At 46.6% G+C, this 23527-nt stretch overlaps 1 protein-coding gene and 1 long non-coding RNA gene across 4 annotated transcripts in view; one reads left to right on the top strand and one right to left on the bottom strand.

The window, feature by feature from the left end:
* Positions 1-8177, bottom strand: part of LOC141092541 (uncharacterized) — an 81929-nt gene extending 73752 nt beyond the window's left edge. For 2 of the 3 annotated variants that reach the window (XR_012232832.1, XR_012232830.1), the window contains exon 1: positions 8077-8174. This is a non-coding gene — a long non-coding RNA (uncharacterized lncRNA). Of the gene's footprint in view, positions 1-8076 lie in introns of all 3 variants that reach the window. The other variant, XR_012232831.1, reaches the window with a different exon arrangement.
* The window catches only part of USP13 (ubiquitin specific peptidase 13), a 212011-nt gene extending 189345 nt beyond the window's left edge, over positions 1-22666 (top strand). Inside the window, exons 17-21 of the mRNA XM_073578782.1 lie at positions 8791-8934; positions 9224-9384; positions 11421-11583; positions 18806-18890; positions 22261-22666. Of these exons, the coding sequence (XP_073434883.1) occupies positions 8791-8934; positions 9224-9384; positions 11421-11583; positions 18806-18890; positions 22261-22354 (647 nt within the window). The 3' untranslated portion in view covers positions 22355-22666. The remainder of the gene's footprint in view (positions 1-8790; positions 8935-9223; positions 9385-11420; positions 11584-18805; positions 18891-22260) is intronic.
* Positions 22667-23527: the final 861 nt, after the last annotated feature.

The raw sequence follows: 23527 nt of genomic DNA, 5'->3' as shown, positions 1-23527 counted from the left end.
AGTAGTTACATTACAGAGGAGTTCTTATAACATCCCAATCAGCTCTCTCCAGCCCATTGATTTTGATACAGCAGTTACCCAATCCTACTCCAGCTAAGCTCCTGACCAAGGTGCTGTTATCAGACCTGTAGAATCCCAATCCCCCAGCCCAAGCATGGGCAGTTTTCAGAGCAATTCACTTAATCTGGGATCACTTTCCTGAGCTATGTGCTTGTTCAAAGTTCCTGTTATCTCTACATGTAAGTATAGTGATAACTATGACTTAGAACAAGCACTGACAGACCATTAATGTGTTGTAGGAAAATAGAGCCTCTGACCAGAACTGTCACTCAGTGAGGAGTTCCTCAATGAGTGCAGATCTCTGAGCTGCTCAAGAGTTAACTTTAGAATACCCCTTTAATGGAAGTTCCTAACTTATGACAGAAAAATAATCCCTTATAAAGGTGGCTTGAGGCTATGATCATCAGAATCCACAGTGTTCCTACCATTAAGTACTGTTTCTTTCTGTAACCTTGTGTTATGTTCAATAAAATTATCATGGTACCAGGGAGAAACAGAGTCCATAAAGTGAGAAAAAGTTTAAATATAAGGACTTTAATGTATTTCATACATTTAATACCTATTTTTCTTGTTATTAAATTGGTGAAATGGGTAAAAAAAAGTGTTTTTTTTCAAATATTTTATTTGGAAACTTTGAGTTGATGGGCTTTGATTATGTATCAGTTAGGGGTATGCCCGCTCAGCTTTGCCTATCTCTCTGGCTCTCCATCAGTCCTGCACGGCGTGCCTCAAAATCTCCCCTTGCCGGAGCTGCACAACCTCTTTAAACACTTGTTGTTGTTTCCCTCTACAAATTAAAACTGATCAGCCCATTTCAGGGGACCCAACCAACAATTGGAAATTTAAAAATTCTTTTAACGTGCCAGTTGCCTCAATATTTCTCCTCTCTTCAATTTAGATTCACAATTGTCAGAATTATAGTTTCTGCTGAGAAAATGGGTGTTAATATCTCACCCCTTTCATTTTTTGAACCCGTAATAATAGTGACTACCATAGACCCCCAATGACATAAAAGGCCACATATAATCCAATGACCTTGATGTCTAGATTACATAGTAAAAAAAAAATCTTAGCTGCAAAATCATGATTGACAGAGTACTGATCTGGGAAATAGGGCATGGCACATGATTAACTAATTGTTGTACTAGTGATTGTTGGGATGCGGAAGAAAGCAGAAGTTGTTGGAACCCCATAAAATATCAGCCTCTTTGATTTGCCAATAGTTTAGCCCCTTTTACATGGTACAAGTGCATTAATAAACATGTATTTAAATGTTAAAATATCTTCAAAAGGTCTTGTGTGACCTTATGGGAGACACCAGATCTGAATTAAGAAGAAAAAATTAAAACTTTTAAAAAGGAAGAAGGCCGTCGCCAGTCCAAACCATTGATTTTAGACCTGCCCTAGACAAGGAAAATAGACGGAAACGTGCAAACTCAATTTAAAATATCTCTTAGAAAGAAAATTGGAAAACATGTGGAAAACTGATGTCTATGCAATGCACACACTGTCATGATTCACCTCTATTACCAGTGCAAGAGGGCAGTCACATGTCCACAGGTATGCGATTTCCATACTTGTGTGTCCCATGCCAACGAGATTGTTAGCTTCTTCTCTCAGAGCAGGAGAAGAATCTAATTGGCAAATGATCACAATAAGGCAAATTGCCTACTTGAGGACATGTGGCTGCCCACTTGAGAATCGTGACAGTGTGCGTATTGTACACTGTCATGATTCTGCAGTATGCCGTCACATTGACTGCAGATTTTTCTTCGTAGCCTGGAACATCCCCTTTCAACACTAATATCCTTTGTGGATTGGCTCATCATAATTTATACAGCTGTACATAATTGCCATTAGATATGTCTGTTCAATAAGTCAATAGTACACATGAAAATCACTTTGTAATATGTCTTATGCTTCTTTCTCTTCCGGGACTGATTTTTCATTCTAAATTCTAATTGTAAAATCTGAATTCAGTGAATACAAATTATCCTATTACTAGGATGGGAGATCTCAGTTTTTCAAATTCTATAGAGAAAGGGAGGGAAGAGCTGGAGTCAAACCTTCTGCTGCAAGTTCTTCAGAAACAGATACAATTCTGTAGAGAACTTTATGAGCACCAACTGTCATCTCCTATCTCAGCAATTGGAAAGTCTATTCACTGAAGACAGATTTTACCTGTAAGACCGGAGTCACACTAAAGCGAGATACGGCCGAGTCTCGCAGGTTAAAACCAAGCTCTGTCACTGGCAGTATTTCAGGAGAGCAGTGCGCTGGTCTATGGGGGGCACAGAGGGAGATGTATGGGGGAGGAGCAGGGTGACAGCAGCACAGAGTATTTCAGGAGAGCAGAGCGCTGGTCTATGGGGGGCACAGAGGGAGATATGGGGGAGGAGCAGGGTGACAGCAGCACAGAGTATTTCAGGAGAGCAGTGCGCTGGTCTATGGGGGGCACAGAGGGAGATATATGGGGAGGAGCAGGGACACAGCAGCACAGAAATCCAGGAAACATTTCTGCTGATTGATGGCCTGTTCTGATCCAGACTTTGCATGCAAAGACCCCATTGCCCTCCTCAGATTCTGTCCTGGCGATGTGTGAAAGCGAGGCGACAGGCGCAGTCTGGGGTGACGCTGGGAAGCAGGATGGGGGGGAATGGAGCCATACAGTAACGATAAAAATGAGACCCCTCTCTTCAGCTGCTTCACCAGCCCTCCCCTGACTGCACCTATTACCCCTGACCCGTGTGCAGGTGCTCAGCCAGAACCACCCTAGAATGGGTCCCCTTTTAGCAGATCACAAATAATACCGCCATATACTTCACACACAATGCCGCCATGTAGATCATACACAATACCACCATGTAGATCACACATAAAACCAGCAAGGTGACAGCAGCACAGAGTATTTCAGGAGAGCAGTATCACACGGCAGAGAATTAGATACACGGCTCAGCAGACAGTATCACACAGGATAGGAATAGATATACGGCTCAGCAGACAGTATCACACAGGAGAGGATGAGATACACGGTTCAGCAGTCAGTATCACACAGGATAGGATTAGATACACCGCTCAGCAGTCAGTATCACACAGGAGAGGATTAGATACACGGCTCAGCAGTCAGTATCACACAGGAGAGGATTAGATACACCGCTCAGCAGTCAGTATCACACAGGAGAGGATTAGATACACGGTTCAGCAGTCAGTATCACACAGGAGAGGATTAGATACACGGCTCAGCAGTCAGTGTCACACAGGAGAGGATTAGATACACGACTCAGCAGTCAGTATCACACAGGAGAGGATTAGATACACGACTCAGCAGTCAGTATCACACAGGAGAGGATTAGATACACGACTCAGCAGTCAGTATCACACAGGAGAGGATTAGATACACGACTCAGCAGTCAGTATCACACAGGAGAGGATTAGATACACGGCTCAGCAGACAGTATCACACAGGAGAGGATTAGATACACGGTTCAGCAGTCAGTATCACACGAGAGGATTAGATACACGGTTCAGCAGTCAGTATCACACAGGAGAGGATTAGATACACGGTTCAGCAGTCAGTATCACACGAGAGGATTAGATACACGGTTCAGCAGTCAGTATCACACAGGAGAGGATTAGATACACGGCTCAGCAGACTATCACACAGGAGAGGATTAGATACACGGCTCAGCAGTCAGTATCACACAGGAGAGGATTAGACACACGGCTCAGCAGACAGTATCACACAGGAGAGGATTAGATACACGCCTCAGCAGTCAGTATCACACAGGAGAGGATTAGATACACGGTTCAGCAGTCAGTATCACACAGGAGAGGATTAGATACACAGCTCAGCAGTCAGTATCACACAGGAGAGGATTAGATACACGGCTCAGCAGTCAGTATCACACAGGAGAGGATTAGATACACGGCTCAGCAGACAGTATCACACAGGAGAGGATTAGATACACGGCTCAGCAGACAGTATCACACAGGAGAGGATTAGATACACGACTCAGCAGTCAGTATCACACAGGAGAGGATTAGATACACGGTTCAGCAGTCAGTATCACACAGGAGAGGATTAGATACACGGTTCAGCAGTCAGTATCACACAGGAGAGGATTAGATACACGGCTCAGCAGACAGTATCACACAGTAGAGGATTAGATACACGGCTCAGCAGTCAGTATCACACAGGAGAGGATTAGATACACGACTCAGCAGTCAGTATCACACAGGAGAGGATTAGATACACGACTCAGCAGTCAGTATCACACAGGAGAGGATTAGATACACGGCTCAGCAGACTATCACACAGGAGAGGATTAGATACACGGTTCAGCAGTCAGTATCACACGAGAGGATTAGATACACGGTTCAGCAGTCAGTATCACACAGGAGAGGATTAGATACACGGTTCAGCAGTCAGTATCACACGAGAGGATTAGATACACGGTTCAGCAGTCAGTATCACACAGGAGAGGATTAGATACACGGTTCAGCAGTCAGTATCACACAGGAGAGGATTAGATACACGGCTCAGCAGTCAGTATCACACGAGAGGATTAGATACACGGCTCAGCAGTCAGTATCACACAGGAGAGGATTAGATACACGGCTCAGCAGACTATCACACAGGAGAGGATTAGATACACGGTTCAGCAGTCAGTATCACACAGGAGAGGATTAGATACACGGTTCAGCAGTCAGTATCACACAGGAGAGGATTAGATACACGGCTCAGCAGACAGTATCACACAGGAGAGGGTTAGATACACGGCTCAGCAGTCAGTATCACACAGGAGAGGATTAGATACACGACTCAGCAGTCAGTATCACACAGGAGAGGATTAGATACACGACTCAGCAGTCAGTATCACACAGGAGAGGATTAGATACACGGCTCAGCAGACAGTATCACACAGGAGAGGATTAGATACACGGTTCAGCAGTCAGTATCACACGAGAGGATTAGATACACGGTTCAGCAGTCAGTATCACACAGGAGAGGATTAGATACACGGTTCAGCAGTCAGTATCACACGAGAGGATTAGATACACGGTTCAGCAGTCAGTATCACACAGGAGAGGATTAGATACACGGCTCAGCAGACTATCACACAGGAGAGGATTAGATACACGGCTCAGCAGTCAGTATCACACAGGAGAGGATTAGACACACGGCTCAGCAGACAGTATCACACAGGAGAGGATTAGATACATGCCTCAGCAGTCAGTATCACACAGGAGAGGATTAGATACACGCCTCAGCAGTCAGTATCACACAGGAGAGGATTAGATACACGACTCAGCAGTCAGTATCACACAGGAGAGGATTAGATACACGACTCAGCAGTCAGTATCACACAGGAGAGGATTAGATACACGGTTCAGCAGTCAGTATCACACGAGAGGATTAGATACACGGTTCAGCAGTCAGTATCACACGAGAGGATTAGATACACGGTTCAGCAGTCAGTATCACACAGGAGAGGATTAGATACACGGTTCAGCAGTCAGTATCACACAGGAGAGGATTAGATACACGGCTCAGCAGTCAGTATCACACGAGAGGATTAGATACACGGTTCAGCAGTCAGTATCACACAGGAGAGGATTAGATACACGGTTCAGCAGTCAGTATCACACAGGAGAGGATTAGATACATGGTTCAGCAGTCAGTATCACACAGGAGAGGATTAGATACACGGTTCAGCAGTCAGTATCACACAGGAGAGGATTAGATACACGGCTCAGCAGACAGTATCACACAGGAGAGGATTAGATACACGGCTCAGCAGTCAGTATCACACAGGAGAGGATTAGATACACGACTCAGCAGTCAGTATCACACAGGAGAGGATTAGATACACGACTCAGCAGTCAGTATCACACAGGAGAGGATTAGATACACGGCTCAGCAGACAGTATCACACAGGAGAGGATTAGATACACGGTTCAGCAGTCAGTATCACACGAGAGGATTAGATACACGGTTCAGCAGTCAGTATCACACAGGAGAGGATTAGATACACGGTTCAGCAGTCAGTATCACACGAGAGGATTAGATACACGGTTCAGCAGTCAGTATCACACAGGAGAGGATTAGATACACGGCTCAGCAGACTATCACACAGGAGAGGATTAGATACACGGCTCAGCAGTCAGTATCACACAGGAGAGGATTAGACACACGGCTCAGCAGACAGTATCACACAGGAGAGGATTAGATACACGCCTCAGCAGTCAGTATCACACAGGAGAGGATTAGATACACGGTTCAGCAGTCAGTATCACACAGGAGAGGATTAGATACACAGCTCAGCAGTCAGTATCACACAGGAGAGGATTAGATACACGGCTCAGCAGTCAGTATCACACAGGAGAGGATTAGATACACGGCTCAGCAGACAGTATCACACAGGAGAGGATTAGATACACGGCTCAGCAGACAGTATCACACAGGAGAGGATTAGATACACGACTCAGCAGTCAGTATCACACAGGAGAGGATTAGATACACGGTTCAGCAGTCAGTATCACACAGGAGAGGATTAGATACACGGTTCAGCAGTCAGTATCACACAGGAGAGGATTAGATACACGGCTCAGCAGACAGTATCACACAGTAGAGGATTAGATACACGGCTCAGCAGTCAGTATCACACAGGAGAGGATTAGATACACGACTCAGCAGTCAGTATCACACAGGAGAGGATTAGATACACGACTCAGCAGTCAGTATCACACAGGAGAGGATTAGATACACGGCTCAGCAGACTATCACACAGGAGAGGATTAGATACACGGTTCAGCAGTCAGTATCACACGAGAGGATTAGATACACGGTTCAGCAGTCAGTATCACACAGGAGAGGATTAGATACACGGTTCAGCAGTCAGTATCACACGAGAGGATTAGATACACGGTTCAGCAGTCAGTATCACACAGGAGAGGATTAGATACACGGTTCAGCAGTCAGTATCACACAGGAGAGGATTAGATACACGGCTCAGCAGTCAGTATCACACGAGAGGATTAGATACACGGCTCAGCAGTCAGTATCACACAGGAGAGGATTAGATACACGGCTCAGCAGACTATCACACAGGAGAGGATTAGATACACGGTTCAGCAGTCAGTATCACACAGGAGAGGATTAGATACACGGTTCAGCAGTCAGTATCACACAGGAGAGGATTAGATACACGGCTCAGCAGACAGTATCACACAGGAGAGGATTAGATACACGGCTCAGCAGTCAGTATCACACAGGAGAGGATTAGATACACGACTCAGCAGTCAGTATCACACAGGAGAGGATTAGATACACGACTCAGCAGTCAGTATCACACAGGAGAGGATTAGATACACGGCTCAGCAGACAGTATCACACAGGAGAGGATTAGATACACGGCTCAGCAGACAGTATCACACGAGAGGATTAGATACACGGTTCAGCAGTCAGTATCACACAGGAGAGGATTAGATACACGGTTCAGCAGTCAGTATCACACGAGAGGATTAGATACACGGTTCAGCAGTCAGTATCACACAGGAGAGGATTAGATACACGGCTCAGCAGACTATCACACAGGAGAGGATTAGATACACGGCTCAGCAGTCAGTATCACACAGGAGAGGATTAGACACACGGCTCAGCAGACAGTATCACACAGGAGAGGATTAGATACACGCCTCAGCAGTCAGTATCACACAGGAGAGGATTAGATACACGGTTCAGCAGTCAGTATCACACAGGAGAGGATTAGATACACAGCTCAGCAGTCAGTATCACACAGGAGAGGATTAGATACACGGCTCAGCAGTCAGTATCACACAGGATAGGATTAGATACACGGCTCAGCAGGCAGTATCACAGGAGACAGTATTACAGATATGCCCACACTGGTGAAACTACCAGCCCCCCCAATTATACACTAGACTATGGGCTGTATATGTCACTGTCCTCAGACAGCCATAAAAGCTCTCATAAAAAGGAAGGTGTCAGATTACCGGAGATCACTGGGGCTGTGTGTGAGTGAGGAGGCGGAGACAGAGCAGGAGGACAGTGGAGCTGGAGCAGGAAGCACGGTGCAGAAAGTGGAGCTCAGCAGATAGCATTGGGCTACAGTAAAGTGGCGCCCAGCCACACCTACAGCAGTGAATGGTGCAGCCCACAGGGGCGTGCCCAGTTCTCTGCTAATGAGGCTGCATGGTGGGGTCGGGAACCGGCCGCAGTCTCCTATGTCCAGGGACGGCCATATTTGCAGACTGTATGAGTCCTCCACAGATCTGCAAATCAAGATGGCAGCGCCCAGTGGCTACATTAAAACATTATTACAAACAAACCATAAATCCTAGTTAGTACAACATTTGCTGAAACAACATGTTTTGTCACTTACTCTTTTTTTGCAAATTATATAAAATTGCGGCACCTTTCCTTTAAAGGCTTAAAACAAAAGTGATTCAGGATGATCTTGAATGCATGAAATCCATTTTTGCTGCAACAATTCCATATTTATGTTCCATTCCATAGTATATTATTCTGTCCGTAATGCTACATTTATAATGATTTTCAACCAGGGCTACGATGTACATAATTTCCTATTAAGCTTTTGTAACTTGTGGCATTGGCTATACCCCTGTTCCATGTTGCCACGTCATTAGCTCAAAGCAATGGCTCCAGGATGTGGAGTGCTGAATGGCCTCTCCCCCAATGTATTTCAGCTCCCGACATAGACGAATCTTCAGTCATGCAGCTGGCGGAGATGGGTTTTCCTCTGGAGGCTTGTCGAAAGGCTGTGTACTACACTGGAAGCATGGGTGCAGAATTGGCTTTCAACTGGATAATTGCACACATGGAAGATCCTGGTCAGTAAAGTAACAATGAGGCTATGAAGGAACAAATAAGGGTTAATATTCTCTGCTATCAGCGTTAATTAAGAATTTCTAAGGACCCAAAGATTATAGGAAATAGTGGGAAGTCTGTTAATTCTTGTTATTACAGATTATTCAGCTAGGACATATGTTCACTTGTAGGTTGAGACTGGGGAAATAGGTTCAAAACCTTTTATTTCTCAGTTTGCTTTTTAGAACATAAGCCTTGCAATTCTTAAATGATTTCCGTTTTGAAATAAATACGTTCTGTGTTTCTCATTAGATTTTGCAGAGCCATTAAACATCCCTGGGTGTGCGGCTGCATCAGCCCAACCGTCCTGTGGACTATCCGCACCAGTCAACCAACCACCAGAAGAAATCGTAGCCCTCATCACATCCATGGGTTTCCAGAGAAATCAAGCTTTTCAGGCATTGAGGGCAACAGTAAGTTACTTCACAGCATAAAAACATGAAGCTTCAGTATACTGTATTCTAAAATGGCAGCGCAGATGGAGATCTCAGCACTAAGATCTTGGGAGATGAGATCTCAATCTGCGCATGCACCACCCCCGGCAGCCATTTTCCTGGAGTCCACCGCATAGGAAACCATGGAACTGCGGGGCTCTGGAGTTTCACAAAACGTCGGCAGAGCTCCCGCAGCAGCATCGGACACTCACAGCGGCGCACCGCACATCCGAACAAGCCCTCATACCGGCCTGCGGCCTGCAGCAACGCTCCACTCTTTCCTCCTCCAGCCGTGACCCTTTGACCCTAATCCACTGTGGCCGGTAAGGTATATTTGCATTATAAGATGCACCCCCATTTTCCCCGCAAATTTGAGGGAATAAAAAGTGCATCTTATAATTCGAAAAATAAGGTAAATAGTAATTCCCATGAAACCATGTTCCTAAGAGTTAAGAAAAAATCCATCATTAGGGCTACTATAGTTACTGGTATCTAAGAAGTGTGGCTCAAAGTAAGAAAGCAACATACAGTACATAATTTCATTTTAAACAGGGTCCCTGTACCGGGATAGGACTTGAATATGTAGTAAAAGATATAGTTTACTGCATGCTTGTCAGAGAATACAGAACATGCTAAAATTGATCCTATTCCTAACTCAAAAACCTCTGTAAAGTCTACAGTGTCAGGGCAACATTGTGGTGATCTAGCCCACTAACAATGCTGCTTACATTGACGTTCTATTGCAACCTTGTATTTTAGCAATGTCTGGTGACAGGAGAAAAATACAATCTGATGTAGCGTTTATCTAAAGAGGGAATTGCACATTACACTAATGATACTTTAGTTGCAGGAAAGGGTTGACACAGTCTCCAGCAGGCTACATAGCCTTGAGGTGCTATATTTTTCCTTAATGAACAGAATCCATGTAAGGGGTTGTCAGCTTTGAACACTCCCTTTTGTTAAAATGTAATCTTAAGTCTAGTGCATTGGATTGGCAATGTAGTGCAGGATAGGACAGGTCCTCCAAATCTGCAACCAATCTGTTCTCTGGTCAGGGGAAGTCCTGAACAGGTGACTCCTTTTATTAACTTATTCCCTAATAGCATATTTGGAAAGAGATTTTGTTATAATAGAGAAGACCATTTATGCCCATTTAAATGGAATTGGTAAGCAGGTATTTGCTATGTAATCTGCAGACAGCATGAGGTAGCAGCTGAGACACATATTCCTGGGATGGCATTCATTAGGCTGTGTGCTGTTGTTTCCATACAATGAAGGTTTTATCACCAGGAGATTATCACTGCCTGGGCCGCATTGCACGTGAGCTCTGGTCCGACCACCCCCCTCCTCTGATAAGTAGCTTACTGTCAATGAAAGCTGTGGTGTTGTCGGGGTTAGCTTTCTGAGCTCTGCTATAAGCTGCATCTAAAAACACACAACTGCTGCACCTAGTAAACTAAGTGATACATCGTTCGAATTAGAGTCTCTTTTCCTACATCATGCTGCTCTCAGATGAGGTAGCAAAAACCTACTGGCAGATTCCCTTTAAGGAGTATGAAGGTCGCTAAAAAGAATTTAATTTGTTATACAGAAGATGTATAGTACTAAAACCCCAAAATATATAGTACAACCATATTCCAAAATTAGTGTACATTATGTTCAGCCTACAGAGTACAGATGTAAAAAATTAGTGCGAGACCGACATCTGAACAGAGTCTTAGCGTCCACTGCTGGCAAACGAGAGATGGCCACATGATTCTCTCAAAAACTGCCAAACACACTGGCACCGCCGCAGTTTTTGGGCTCCCATGAAATGGATCGGAGAGCTGAGCATGCACGACCTCCTCCTCATTACTGGGCAGCACACATTTGGCCACCATTCTCGAGATAGATGCATGGCCCAGAAGTTAGAATTCTGAATAATATATTTTCTAAAATTCTTCAATTCAGTTAGAAGTCATTTTTTGCTAAAAATTCCGATCTTTTTAAACTAGCTTTTTCCTCTCCCATCCCAGAACAACAATCTAGAAAGAGCCTTGGACTGGATATTCTCGCACCCTGAATGTGAAGATGATGCTGCAAACACTTCAGAATCTGTGGATGATGAAAACAATCAGCAATCAAATGGAATCCTAACTAACAATGAAGAAGGACCTCGCGTCAAAGACGGGAACGGAAGTAAGAAGAGCGATGCTATTTGTTACTGATGGCTTTTTCTGGCTGTTCCATATTGCGATATTATCAATAACACCTTGTTTTTTGTCTTTTTCCTCCTGGCCTTTCAAAAGCCATAATTTTATGTATTTATTTAGTTTTCTGTTGATTTAGCTGTTTGAGGGCTTGTTTTTTGCTGGACGTGTTGTAGTGTTGAATGACCCATTAATTTTACTGTGTAATTTTCTTAAAATGTAGAAATAAAAATTCCAAGTGAGGTGGAATTGAAAAATTAGCCAGTAATTCCACTATTTTTTTTAAATACATAAAAAAAATTTTTAAAAAATTGACTTCGGTTCCCATATTCTGAGAGCTATGACTTATCCATTTTTTTAGTTGATGGAGTTCTGAGAGTTTGGTCAGTAGTCCACTGGCTAAAGTGACATTGTCACTCGGTAACTGATTAGGGATGGGGTATGTGTGTACATACAGTAAATGTACATATATATATATATATATATATATATATATATATATATATACATACATACATTATAATCATATTTCTATAGCACCAACATGTTCCACAGCACTTTACATTTAAGAGGATCTTGTAGTACAGACAATAAGAGACATTACAGCATAACAATAATCACATAAATCACAGATACCAAGAGGAATGAGGGCCCTGCTCGCAAGCTTACAGTCTATGAGGAAATGGAAATAGGGGGGACACGAAAGGTGGATGGCAACAATTATTTGCATTGTTCCATCCAGCCATAATGTAAGAAATTGGGTGTTCATGTAATGCTGCATGTGTGACATCGGCGGCCGTGCCCGCCGATGCCCCTTTAGCGACGGCGCCCGCCGCAGCTTCCTCTCACCTGCTCCCTCCGGTTCGCGCGTTCCTCCGCGCTGCTTGCCGCTCTGCTGCGGGTGACCGCGGCGGCCTTAGGCCGCGCACGCGCGTTCCCCCGGCTTCTTCCGTTGGCAGGGGGCGTCGCTAGGGGAGGGTCTGTAGGGCGCACTTCCGGTCTCCGCTTATATCAGGCGTCCGCTCTATTCTGAGGGCGCCTGATGATTGTTTGTGACTCGCAGCACCCATCGGCCCTACCTTCTTCTGTGTACCCTGTCTACCCTTGCTGTTCCTTTGTCTGCCCTGTTCCTGGTCCGTGTCTGTCTGCCTGCCTCCTTCCTGTGGTCCTCGCTGTACCTTTCCTGTGGGCTTCCAGCCTTTTTCTACTGGCCTCCACTTCGCTACTCCTGCTCTGTCTGCCAGTCCTCCGAGTCGTCCCTGCTGGCTCCGGCTGTCGCGGTTCCGCCCCCTGCGGTCTTGCCCCTAACGATCCCTGTATAGGGGTCGGTCTTCACCAGGTGCGCTCGGCCCAGGGGCTCCGGATCCGCGATCCAGAGGGTCCACTCTTGGACGTAATAGCCAGAGGCGTCACAGTATCATCAGGCCATGGATCCCGCCGGTGCCGCAGCCGCCACACAAAAGGAATTGCTGTTCCTTCGTGAAAATCAGAACCGGATAATGTCCTTTATGAAGTCTATGGACACCCGGTTGTCCGCCCTGCAGACCTCTGACCCCGGGCACGCTCCTCTCTTAGTCAGCCTTCAACAGGAGCTCGCGCAGCAGCGCGACGCCCAATCCCACATCTTGGGTTACATGGCATCCGTGGATGACCGATTGCTGGCCCTGCAATCCTCTGCTGCCGCTGCAACTTCCTCCCCGGATGTAGCCCCTACTCCGGCCCCCCGTCTGGGTAAACCCCCCAGGTACGGCGGAGATCCCAAGTTATGCCGGGGTTTTTTAAATCAATGCAGGCTACATTTTGAGCTTGCCCCCCTTCAGTATCCTACTGACCGCGCCAAGGTGGCATTCGTTGTGTCCCATCTTGAGGGTGAGGCCCTGTCCTGGGTGAACCCCTTGTGGGAGAGAGATGACCCCGTAGTGCTAAATTTACAGACCTTCTTAGAAACCTTTCGCAAGGTATTCGATGAACCGGGTCGCTTAGCATCCTCCACTGAGGCCCTTTTTAACCTCCGCCAGGGTTCCCTCACAGTGGGGCAATACGCCATCCGCTTCCGGACCCTCTCTTCTGAGTTAGGGTGGAACAATGAGGCTCTAGTGGGAGCCTTTTGGAGAGGCCTCTCCAGCAAGATCAAGGATGAGCTTGCCGGGCGAGACACCCCCACCACTCTGGAGGACCTTATTTCGCTGGCCACTCGCATAGACCTACGCTTTCAGGAGCGCGCCAGAGAGGCAGTCGGAGAGAGAAGGTCCTTTAGGTTGTATCAGGCTCCTGTCCCCCGTTTCCCTGTATCTCCTGTTAGCGCCGCTCCTGAACCTATGCAGGTTGATCGGGTCAGACTGTCCGAGCAACGCCGCAGGGAGAGGATGACCAAGGGCCTCTGCCTGTACTGTGGAGGGGCCAACCATTTCGTGCGTTCCTGTCCTGAGAAGCCAGAGAGGTCGGGAAATGCCTCCACCTAGGTCAGGTAAGAGAGGACCCCCTAGGTGATCAAAATTCCTCTCTTCCCCTTACTCTTTCAGCTTTGCTAATTACAGGTCGGGGGCGCGGGTCTGTGGAGGCGTATGTGGACTCGGGTGCTGCCGGTAATTTCATCCGCCAGGAGGAGGTTGACAAACTCCAGATTCCGGTGTTGGTATTGAAGAACCCTCGCGCTATTTCCTCCGTTGATGGTAAACCTTTACCCGGACTCATCACCATGATTACCGTCGAAGTAGATCTTCAAATCGGAGCTCTCCACCTCGAAAAGATAGCCTTTTATGTCCTGCCACAATTAGCCCATGCGGTTCTCCTAGGACTGCCCTGGCTTAGACGGCACGAACCTGTGATTGACTGGCGCTCTGGGGAAGTTCTCCGTTGGGGGCACTCCTGCCAGGAGCACTGCCTACGGGCCCTCACGCGTCCTCGTCCATGCTCGAAGCCTGCCGACCTCCCGGGCTTACCCGCACCCTATCACACGTTTGCCGACGTGTTCAGCAAGAAGGAGGCGGATTCCTTACCCCCTCATCGCTCCTATGACTGCCCTATCGACCTAGTTCCTGGTGCCACTCCTCCCAGAGGGAGAACATATCCTTTGTCCCCAGCAGAGACCTCGGCTATGTCGGAATATATACAGGAAAATCTGGCCAAGGGGTTCATCCGAAAGTCCTCGTCCCCTGCGGGCGCAGGTTTCTTCTTCGTCCGGAAGAAAGATGGGTCCCTGCGACCCTGTATTGACTACCGGGGCCTGAACAACATCACGGTCAAAAACCGGTACCCGCTCCCGCTGATTCCTGAACTCTTCGACCGCCTGAGGGGGGCCAGAATCTTCACGAAGTTGGATCTGCGGGGAGCTTACAACTTAATCCGAATCCGAGCGGGGGACGAGTGGAAGACGGCCTTCAATACCCGGGACGGCCATTATGAATACTTGGTCATGCCGTTCGGCCTCTGCAACGCTCCAGCGGTGTTTCAGGAATTCGTAAATGAGGTGTTCCGAGACCTACTCTATTCCTGCGTGGTGGTATATTTGGACGATATCCTCGTTTTCTCGACCGACCTCTCCTCCCACCGGAGAAGTGTACGCATGGTCCTGCAGCGCCTTCGAGAAAATCGTCTTTACGCCAAGATCGAGAAGTGCCTCTTCGAGCAAACAGCGTTACCCTTCTTGGGGTACATCATCACGGATTCCGGTCTTAAGATGGATCCGGACAAGCTGTCCGCGGTACTCCAGTGGCCTCGTCCGGTTGGCATAAAGGCCATCCAGCGTTTCCTCGGCTTCGCTAATTATTACCGGCAGTTTATACCCCACTTCTCTACAGTCACCAAGCCCATTACGGTCCTGACCCGTAAGGGGACGAAGCCTAACGTCTGGCCCTCTGAAGCCGAGGACGCCTTTCTTGCCCTGAAACGCTCGTTTGCTTCTGCTCCGATTTTACACCGTCCTGTGGCCAGTAGGCCCTTCATTCTGGAAGTTGATGCCTCCTCCACTGGAGCTGGGGCGGTTCTCTCCCAACAGGCTCCATCTGGACGTCTTGTCCCCTGCGGGTTCTTCTCCAAAACCTTTTCTCCGGCGGAGTGCAACTACTCCATTGGGGACCGGGAATTATTGGCCATTAAAATGGCGCTGGAGGAATGGCGATATCTGCTCGAGGGGGCAGTGCACCCCTTTACTATCTTCACTGACCACAAGAACCTGGCCTACCTGCAATCTGCCCAGAGACTCAACTCCAGACAAGCCAGGTGGGCTCTGTACTTTTCCCGTTTTGAGTTCAAGCTCCACTTCCGGCCCGGCAGTAAGAACATCAAAGCCGATGCGCTTTCCAGGTCTTTGCAGCCTCCGGAGAGGGAGGAGGATCCATCGTATGTCATCGAGCCGGCTAAAGTTATCTCCGTGGCCCCCGTGAGTTTCTCTAACCCTCCGCCTGGCAAGACCTTCGTCCCCCCCAAACAAACGCCTGGAAGTACTGCGCTGGGGACATTCTTCCAAGGTTGCTGGGCACGTTGGGATTAAGAAAACTCTTTTGCTTCTTTCCCGGTATTACTGGTGGCCCTCTCTCCACCAGGATGCTAAGGACTTTGTAGCCTCCTGCAGGTCTTGTGCTCAGAACAAGGTTCCAAGGACTCTCCCCTCCGGCCTCCTTCATCCGTTGCCTGTCCCAGAGGCTCCTTGGCAGCAAATCGCCATGGATTTCGTGACTGATCTCCCTCGCTCGGCTGGGTGTACTACCATCTTAGTCGTCGCTGACCGCTTTTCCAAGATGGCCCACTTTATTCCCTTGGTCGGACTGCCATCTGCCCCAAAGTTGGCCGAAATCTTTATCCACCACGTGTTCAGGCTACATGGCCTCCCTCTGCGAATCGTGACCGATCGAGGGGTCCAGTTTACTTCCCGATTCTGGAGGGCCCTCTGTCGGCTCCTGGGCACGTCTCTCGACTTCTCTTCAGCGTATCATCCTCAAACCAACGGCCAAGTGGAACGGATTAACCAAATTCTGACCACCTACCTACGCCACTTTTCTAACGCCCATCAGGATAATTGGGTCTCTCTTCTACCTTGGGCAGAATTCGCTCATAATAATCATTCCAGCGAATCAACGTCCAAGACACCGTTCTTTGTGGTAACTGGGCTAAATCCTGGGGTTCCATTGCCCTTTTCCGCATCGTCTGGAGTTCCTGCAGCAGACACTCTCGCCAAGGAGTTTTCGCAAATTTGGAAGGAGACCAGAGAGGCGCTCGAGCTAGCCAACGTCCGAATTAAGAAACACGCGGACAAAAGACGAAGGGATCTACCCCCGTACCAGCCCGGGGACAAAGTCTGGCTTTCTACCAAACATATCCGCCTGAAAGTCCCTGCTTACAAATTAAGTCCTCGGTACATCGGGCCTTTTGAAGTACTTGGGCGCATTAACAAGGTAGCCTACAAATTGAGGTTGCCGGCGTCACTCCGGGTCCCTAACGCCTTCCATATCTCGCTCCTTAAACCTGTGGTCTTGAATCGGTTCCAACCAACCTCCATGTCCCCTCCCTCGCCAATTTGTTCTGACAATGTCTTTGAAGTAAAGGATATCCTGGCTATGAAAAGGGTCAAAGGTAAGACTCTTTTTCTTATCGACTGGAAGGGTTTTGGCCCAGAGGAGAGGTCCTGGGAGCCCCGAGAGAATGTCGATGCCCCCCTTATCATGAAAAGATTTCTAACCAACCTCAGAAGGAGAGGGCATATGGGAGGGGGTACTGTGACATCGGCGGCCGTGCCCGCCGATGCCCCTTTAGCGACGGCGCCCGCCGCAGCTTCCTCTCACCTGCTCCCTCCGGTTCGCGCGTTCCTCCGCGCTGCTTGCCGCTCTGCTGCGGGTGACCACGGCGGCCTTAGGCCGCGCACGCGCGTTCCCCCGGCTTCTTCCGTTGGCAGGGGGCGTCGCTAGGGGAGGGTCTGTAGGGCGCACTTCCGGTCTCCGCTTATATCAGGCGTCCGCTCTATTCTGAGGGCGCCTGATGATTGTTTGTGACTCGCAGCACCCATCGGCCCTACCTTCTTCTGTGTACCCTGTCTACCCTTGCTGTTCCTTTGTCTGCCCTGTTCCTGGTCCGTGTCTGTCTGCCTGCCTCCTTCCTGTGGTCCTCGCTGTACCTTTCCTGTGGGCTTCCAGCCTTTTTCTACTGGCCTCCACTTCGCTACTCCTGCTCTGTCTGCCAGTCCTCCGAGTCGTCCCTGCTGGCTCCGGCTGTCGCGGTTCCGCCCCCTGCGGTCTTGCCCCTAACGATCCCTGTATAGGGGTCGGTCTTCACCAGGTGCGCTCGGCCCAGGGGCTCCGGATCCGCGATCCAGAGGGTCCACTCTTGGACGTAATAGCCAGAGGCGTCACAGCATGAGCCGGTTACCAACCAGTATGTGTAAGAGTACAGACACAGAGGGCTATTAAATGCATAAGAACATGAGAACATGATGCAAAGGTCCTGGTTTAAAGAAAATCTTGAATGGGCAACACAGGGATCGTTAGATAAGTATATTGAGGCGGTAGGCCATACGTACATACACATATACACACACTTGCATACATATGCACAATTTTTCTTTAAGTCTATCATACAGTACTTGAGATATGGGAATTTTGATTTAGCGCTATGTTGTGAGGTCTTTACCAATGTGGTGGTGCTCATAGAGTTCTCTGGGGCATAGTAAAGACCATAAATACTAGCACTAAATAAAAAGGCTTGGATCTCTAGAACTATATGGTCAATTTAAAAAAGGAAAGTGGAATACTCATGAGAGGAAGCAAAATAAAATATCAGCAAAAACTGACCACTTTTACTTTTAGGCCGGGGTCACACTTGCGAGAAACTTGCAAGAGTCTTGTGTCTCAATACCCAGCACTGCCACCGGCATTCAGACCGGAGCTCTCAGCTGCATAGAAAGACATGCAGCCGCACACTCCGGTCCCGAGTGCTGGGTATTGAGATGCGAGACTCGTGCGAGTTTCTCGCAAGTGTGACCCCGGCCTTAAAGAAGACCTTTCACCAGATCAATAGTCTTTTACCATGTGATGTGTTTGAATCTAATATTAGTTACTTTTACTACATTATCAGGACGGAAATACAAAACTCTCTATCTGACAGGTAAAGCCTAAAACCATAATATCTGAATTACAAGGGCTGTCCCAGGCTGTTAGATAAGGGCAAATTGTCATGTTTTTGAAGGGAAGAGCTTGATTTTGTTTTGTTTTTTTTCCTAGGATATGAACTGTTTGCCTTTATCAGCCATATAGGAACATCGACAATGTCTGGGCATTATGTATGTCACATTAAAAAGGAAGGAAGGTAAATGTGAGACAACCTGCTGGTTACACATGGTGTTCTGTGGCTTCCCACTTGCAATGAAATCGGACGAGTGCAATCCGATTAAAAATCAGATTGCATTCAGACCAATTTTATTCTATCATTGTGTGTTCATCTGTGTGTTTTTTTTCTAGCTCGGCTCGGATCACGATCGAACTGGAAAAGAAATTGCAGCATGCTGCTATTGTAATTAGAAATCGGATCGCATCCTGCAATAGAAGTGAATGGATGCGAAAAAAAATCGCACAGCACTCGGACCATGTGAGTGCTGTCCGATTTATAAACATTGATCTCCTTTGAAAAGCTGGCAATTCATGTGCCATGTACAGTAATCACACCGACAGGTTAGAATAGAATAGATATATACATATAAAATACATAGATATAAAGATAAAGATAAAAGAAACCACAAAAGCGCGCCCATAGGGCCTTACCAGTGCAGATATAATGAATATAAATTGAATAGTGCAGGGTACTCACCCTCAATAGTTGTGTAAAGCCACAACTACTGTATGCGCTTAGTGACATGCAATGAAGCTGCAGCAGGATGGTGTAGACAGACAGCGTCTGCTTCCATTACTCAAAGAGGAGATTCCAAGAGGGAAAAAAAACAAAACACCAGATTCCCGCGCTGCTATATTTCAACCATCTAATAGAGGAAATCCAGTAGATTGTAGAAATTGGTTCCAATATCAGTACTTTATTTATGGTACATACAGAGACAACGCGTTTCGAGGTCCATTCAGTGACCTCTTCTTCAGGTCGAATGTACATTTCTGTGTATAGCAGCGCGGGAATCTGGTGTTTTTGGTTTTTTTTTCCCTCTTGGGATCTCCTCTTTGAATAGATATAAAGATGTCATATATATACAGTATATACACATATTATATATACGCAAAATATATATAAATAATATGTGTGTAAATATATGTATATACAGTGGCACACACCTATCCATATAAGACCTCACAGTACGTGTCCGACCAAATGAGCATCATGAGGTCAAAAGAGCTGGCCAAGGAGCTCAGAGACAGAATTGTGGCAAGGCACACATCTGGCCAAGGTTACAAAAGAATTTCTGCAGTACTCAAGGTTCCTAAGAGCACAGTGGCCTCCATAATCCTTAAATGGAAGACGTTTGGGACCCCCAGAAGTCTTCCTAGACCTGGCTGTCCAGCCAAACTGAGCAATTGTGGGAGAAGAGCCTTGGTGAGAGAGGGAAAGAAGAACCCCAAGATCACTGTGGCTGAACTCCACAGATGCAGTAGTGAGATGGGAAAAAGTTTCACAAAGTCAACTATCACTGCAGCCCCCCACCAGTCGGGCCTTTATGGCAGAGTGGCCCGACGGAAGCCTCTTCTCAGTGCAAGACATATGAAAGTCCGCATAGTTTGCTAAAACCACATAAAGGACTCCCAGACTATGAGAAATAACATTTGCTGGTCTGATGAGACAAAGATAGAACTTTTTGGTGATAATTCTAAGCGGTATGTGTGGTGAAAACCAGGCACTGTTCATCACCCATCACCTGTCCAATACAATCCCAACAGTAAAACATGGTGGTGGCAGCATCATGCTATGGGGGTGTTTTTCAGCTGCAGGGACAGGACGACTGGTTGCAATTGAAGTAAATATGAATGCGGCCAAGTAATAAGATATCCTGGATGAATACCTCTTCCAGAGTGCTCAGAACCTCAGACTCGGCCAAAGGTTCACCTTCCAACAAGACAATGACCCTAAGCACACAGCTAAAATAACAGAGGAGTGCTTTCAGAACAACTCTGTGACCATTCTTGACTGGCCCACCCAGAGCCCTGACCTAAACCCAATTATTCATCTCTGGAGAGACCTGAAAATGGCTGTCCACCAACGTTCACCATCCAACTTGACGGAACTGGAGAGGATCTACAAGGAAGAATGGCAGAGGATCCCCAAATACAGGTGTGAAAAACTTTTTGCATCATTCCCAAGAAGACTCATGGCTGTGCTTGCTCAAAAGGGTGCTTCTACTCAATACTGAGCAAAGGGTCTGAATACTTATGACCATGTGATATTTCAGTTTTACTTTTTTAATAAATTTGCAAAAATTTCTACATTTCTGTTTTTTTCAGTCAACATGGGGTGAGAAAAAAATGGACTTTTTTGAATTTACCAAATGACTGCAATGAAACAAAGAGTGAAAAATTTAAAGGGGTCTGAATACTTTCCGTACCCACTGTATTTACTGTATGTTATCCATCTATTCTACCCTGTCGGCTTCTGCTGTGATTTTACTGTACGTGGCAGATGAATTTCCAGGTTTTCATATCTATCTAATCTATTCTATATATACAGTATGTGTGTTTGTGTTTTGAAGAATATTTCCTTTGAAAACGATGTGTAAATGACATAAAACAATTCTCTATGTAAAAGCTCATGTTAAAATCGCATTGCAGTCGGACGTAAATCGGATTCTAGGTGTGAGAAATCCGCTTATACTTGCATGAAAAATGAATAACACTCGCATTACATTTGTCCGACTTTGCAGGAACTAAATCAGACCGATTTTAAAATCTCTAGTGTGACTCCAGCCGTACTGATACCATTGTGATTATCACCTCTGTGTAGTCATTATGGCACCAATGCCCTTGTTTTCCAACTTTTCACACTATTAGGGGTACTTCACACTAAGCGAGATCGCTAGCTAGATCGCTGATGCGTCACCGATTTTGTGACACAACAGCGATCTCGCCAGCAATCTCACTGTGTGTGGCACGCATCAGCGACCGGTTTCCCCGCCGGGTATCGCTGATTGTGCAGGAATGTCCTGGGCCATTTTTTGATCGTTGGTCTCCTGCTGGCCAGCATGCATCGCTGCGTGTGGCAGCGGGAGACCAACGATTAGCGAGCTTCCAGCACTGTAAGCAGACGCTGGGAGCTGGTATTCAGGGTAAACAGTGGGTAACTAAACGCGCGCAGCGCTTAGTTACCCGCTGTGCTCCCTGGATACCAGCGTGCTCGCTGGTCCTGATCGCTGGAGAGATCTGCCTGTTTGGCAGCTCACCAGCGATCATGTAGCGACACACCAGCGATCCTGACCAGGTCGCATCGTTGTCGGGATCGCTGGTGCGTCGCTAAGTGAGACGAGACACTTACTCAGTAATACTTCTTCAAAAATGTTATTTGTACACAACAAACCTCGTAGCCAAATTGGCACATTTTGGTAGCGTGTTTTGTTTTTATGGTGTATTTTGAGCAATTGCTATTCGTCCACCTACTAAGATCAGGCATTCGGGAAGCGAGGGCAGCATTTCTGTGTTCATTATCTCAATCCGTGCATTGAAAAAATGATTTTCTGATTTTTGTTTTACAGATGGGTGATTTACAATGACCATAAAGTGTCAGCATCTGAACGACCACCTAAAGACTTGGGCTACCTTTACTTCTACCATAGGATAGCTTGTTAAGTCTTAACGAAAGCAGCCTAAAGGCCCGTAGAAAGCCAAAGAGAGTTTATACCAGCCCAACAAAGAGCCACATATGCAAAAGAAAGCCGGACTGCCAGAAAAGCCAGAGAAATCTACAGTATTTACTGTGTAGTTGATTTCAAGAAAACTAATGTTTGCTGCTTCTTTAAGCGTAATACTGGAAATTTCGACTACGCAAAAAACGTAAACTGTTTTGTGCAATTTTAAATGGGAATGGATGAGTGTGTTACATTTTACTTTACTACAAGCGTTACGAATGCTCTTTCTCTTGGAAGAATTGATAATATGAAATACGTGATGCAGTGAATTCACTATATTCGGCTGTGTTACATGCAGTTCTCAGTAATGCTCAGCAGGTGACGCTGTTACTATAGGTTTGGGCGCAGAGCTGATGATGGTCTCTGACCTAGGTGTATACAGTAGCTAAGAAGCCTTATCCCCAGTAACGAACATTCTCCCCATGTAGACAAAATATGCAAACGTTTCCACAGGAATAAATAGACAAGAATATAAATAGATGGGGATATATAGAGAGAAAGAATCCAATTCTCCATCTCTTATTCTTTTGTTTTAGTAATCTCCCTTAAGCCTCGGCTAAGTCCCTCTTTGCAATCTCTGTACTTTGCTGGCAAAGTTCTAGATGTAGTTCAGAATTAGGACCCTTTTGAGAATATGCTCTCGCACTGTCTTTTGATTCCCTTCTGTGAAGCCATGGCGGTAAGGAGGATTACTTACCACCTAAAACAGACAAACTGAATCTCACGGCGGCTCGGCAAGGATTACAGAGCATTTTGTGAGTCGGAGGGTTGCGCACATCCTCGCAGCCTTCATTTGTAGGGTTTCCCCTTTATTACTGCCCTTCCGTAGCAAATATATTCAGGGTAAGAATTGTATTAAGCTGGAGCAGATGCCCCACCAAGGTAGAAGAAGCAGAAATGGCTACTCTTCTATGCTAACTGCAAAGGTCTCTGTACCGATAATATGGCCGATATTATTCGACAGAGCAATATGCAAATCAAAGACAATTGAGTTGACACGTTACGGAGAATATTTGCTCCTTCTAAAAGTTAGGATTAGGGCAAACCAAGCCTGTACAATCGGGAGATAATTCTAGTGAGACCATTGCCTGCATCTTTCATGGCTTCTTATAAA

This window comes from Dendrobates tinctorius, unplaced genomic scaffold (genome assembly GCF_039654945.1).
Source record: "Dendrobates tinctorius isolate UK_male_01 unplaced genomic scaffold, ASM3965494v1 ptg000060l, whole genome shotgun sequence".
Lineage (NCBI taxonomy): Eukaryota > Metazoa > Chordata > Amphibia > Anura > Dendrobatidae > Dendrobates > Dendrobates tinctorius.
The sequence above is the reverse complement of the archived record's forward strand: the minus strand, read 5'-3'. Positions and strand labels throughout refer to the sequence as shown.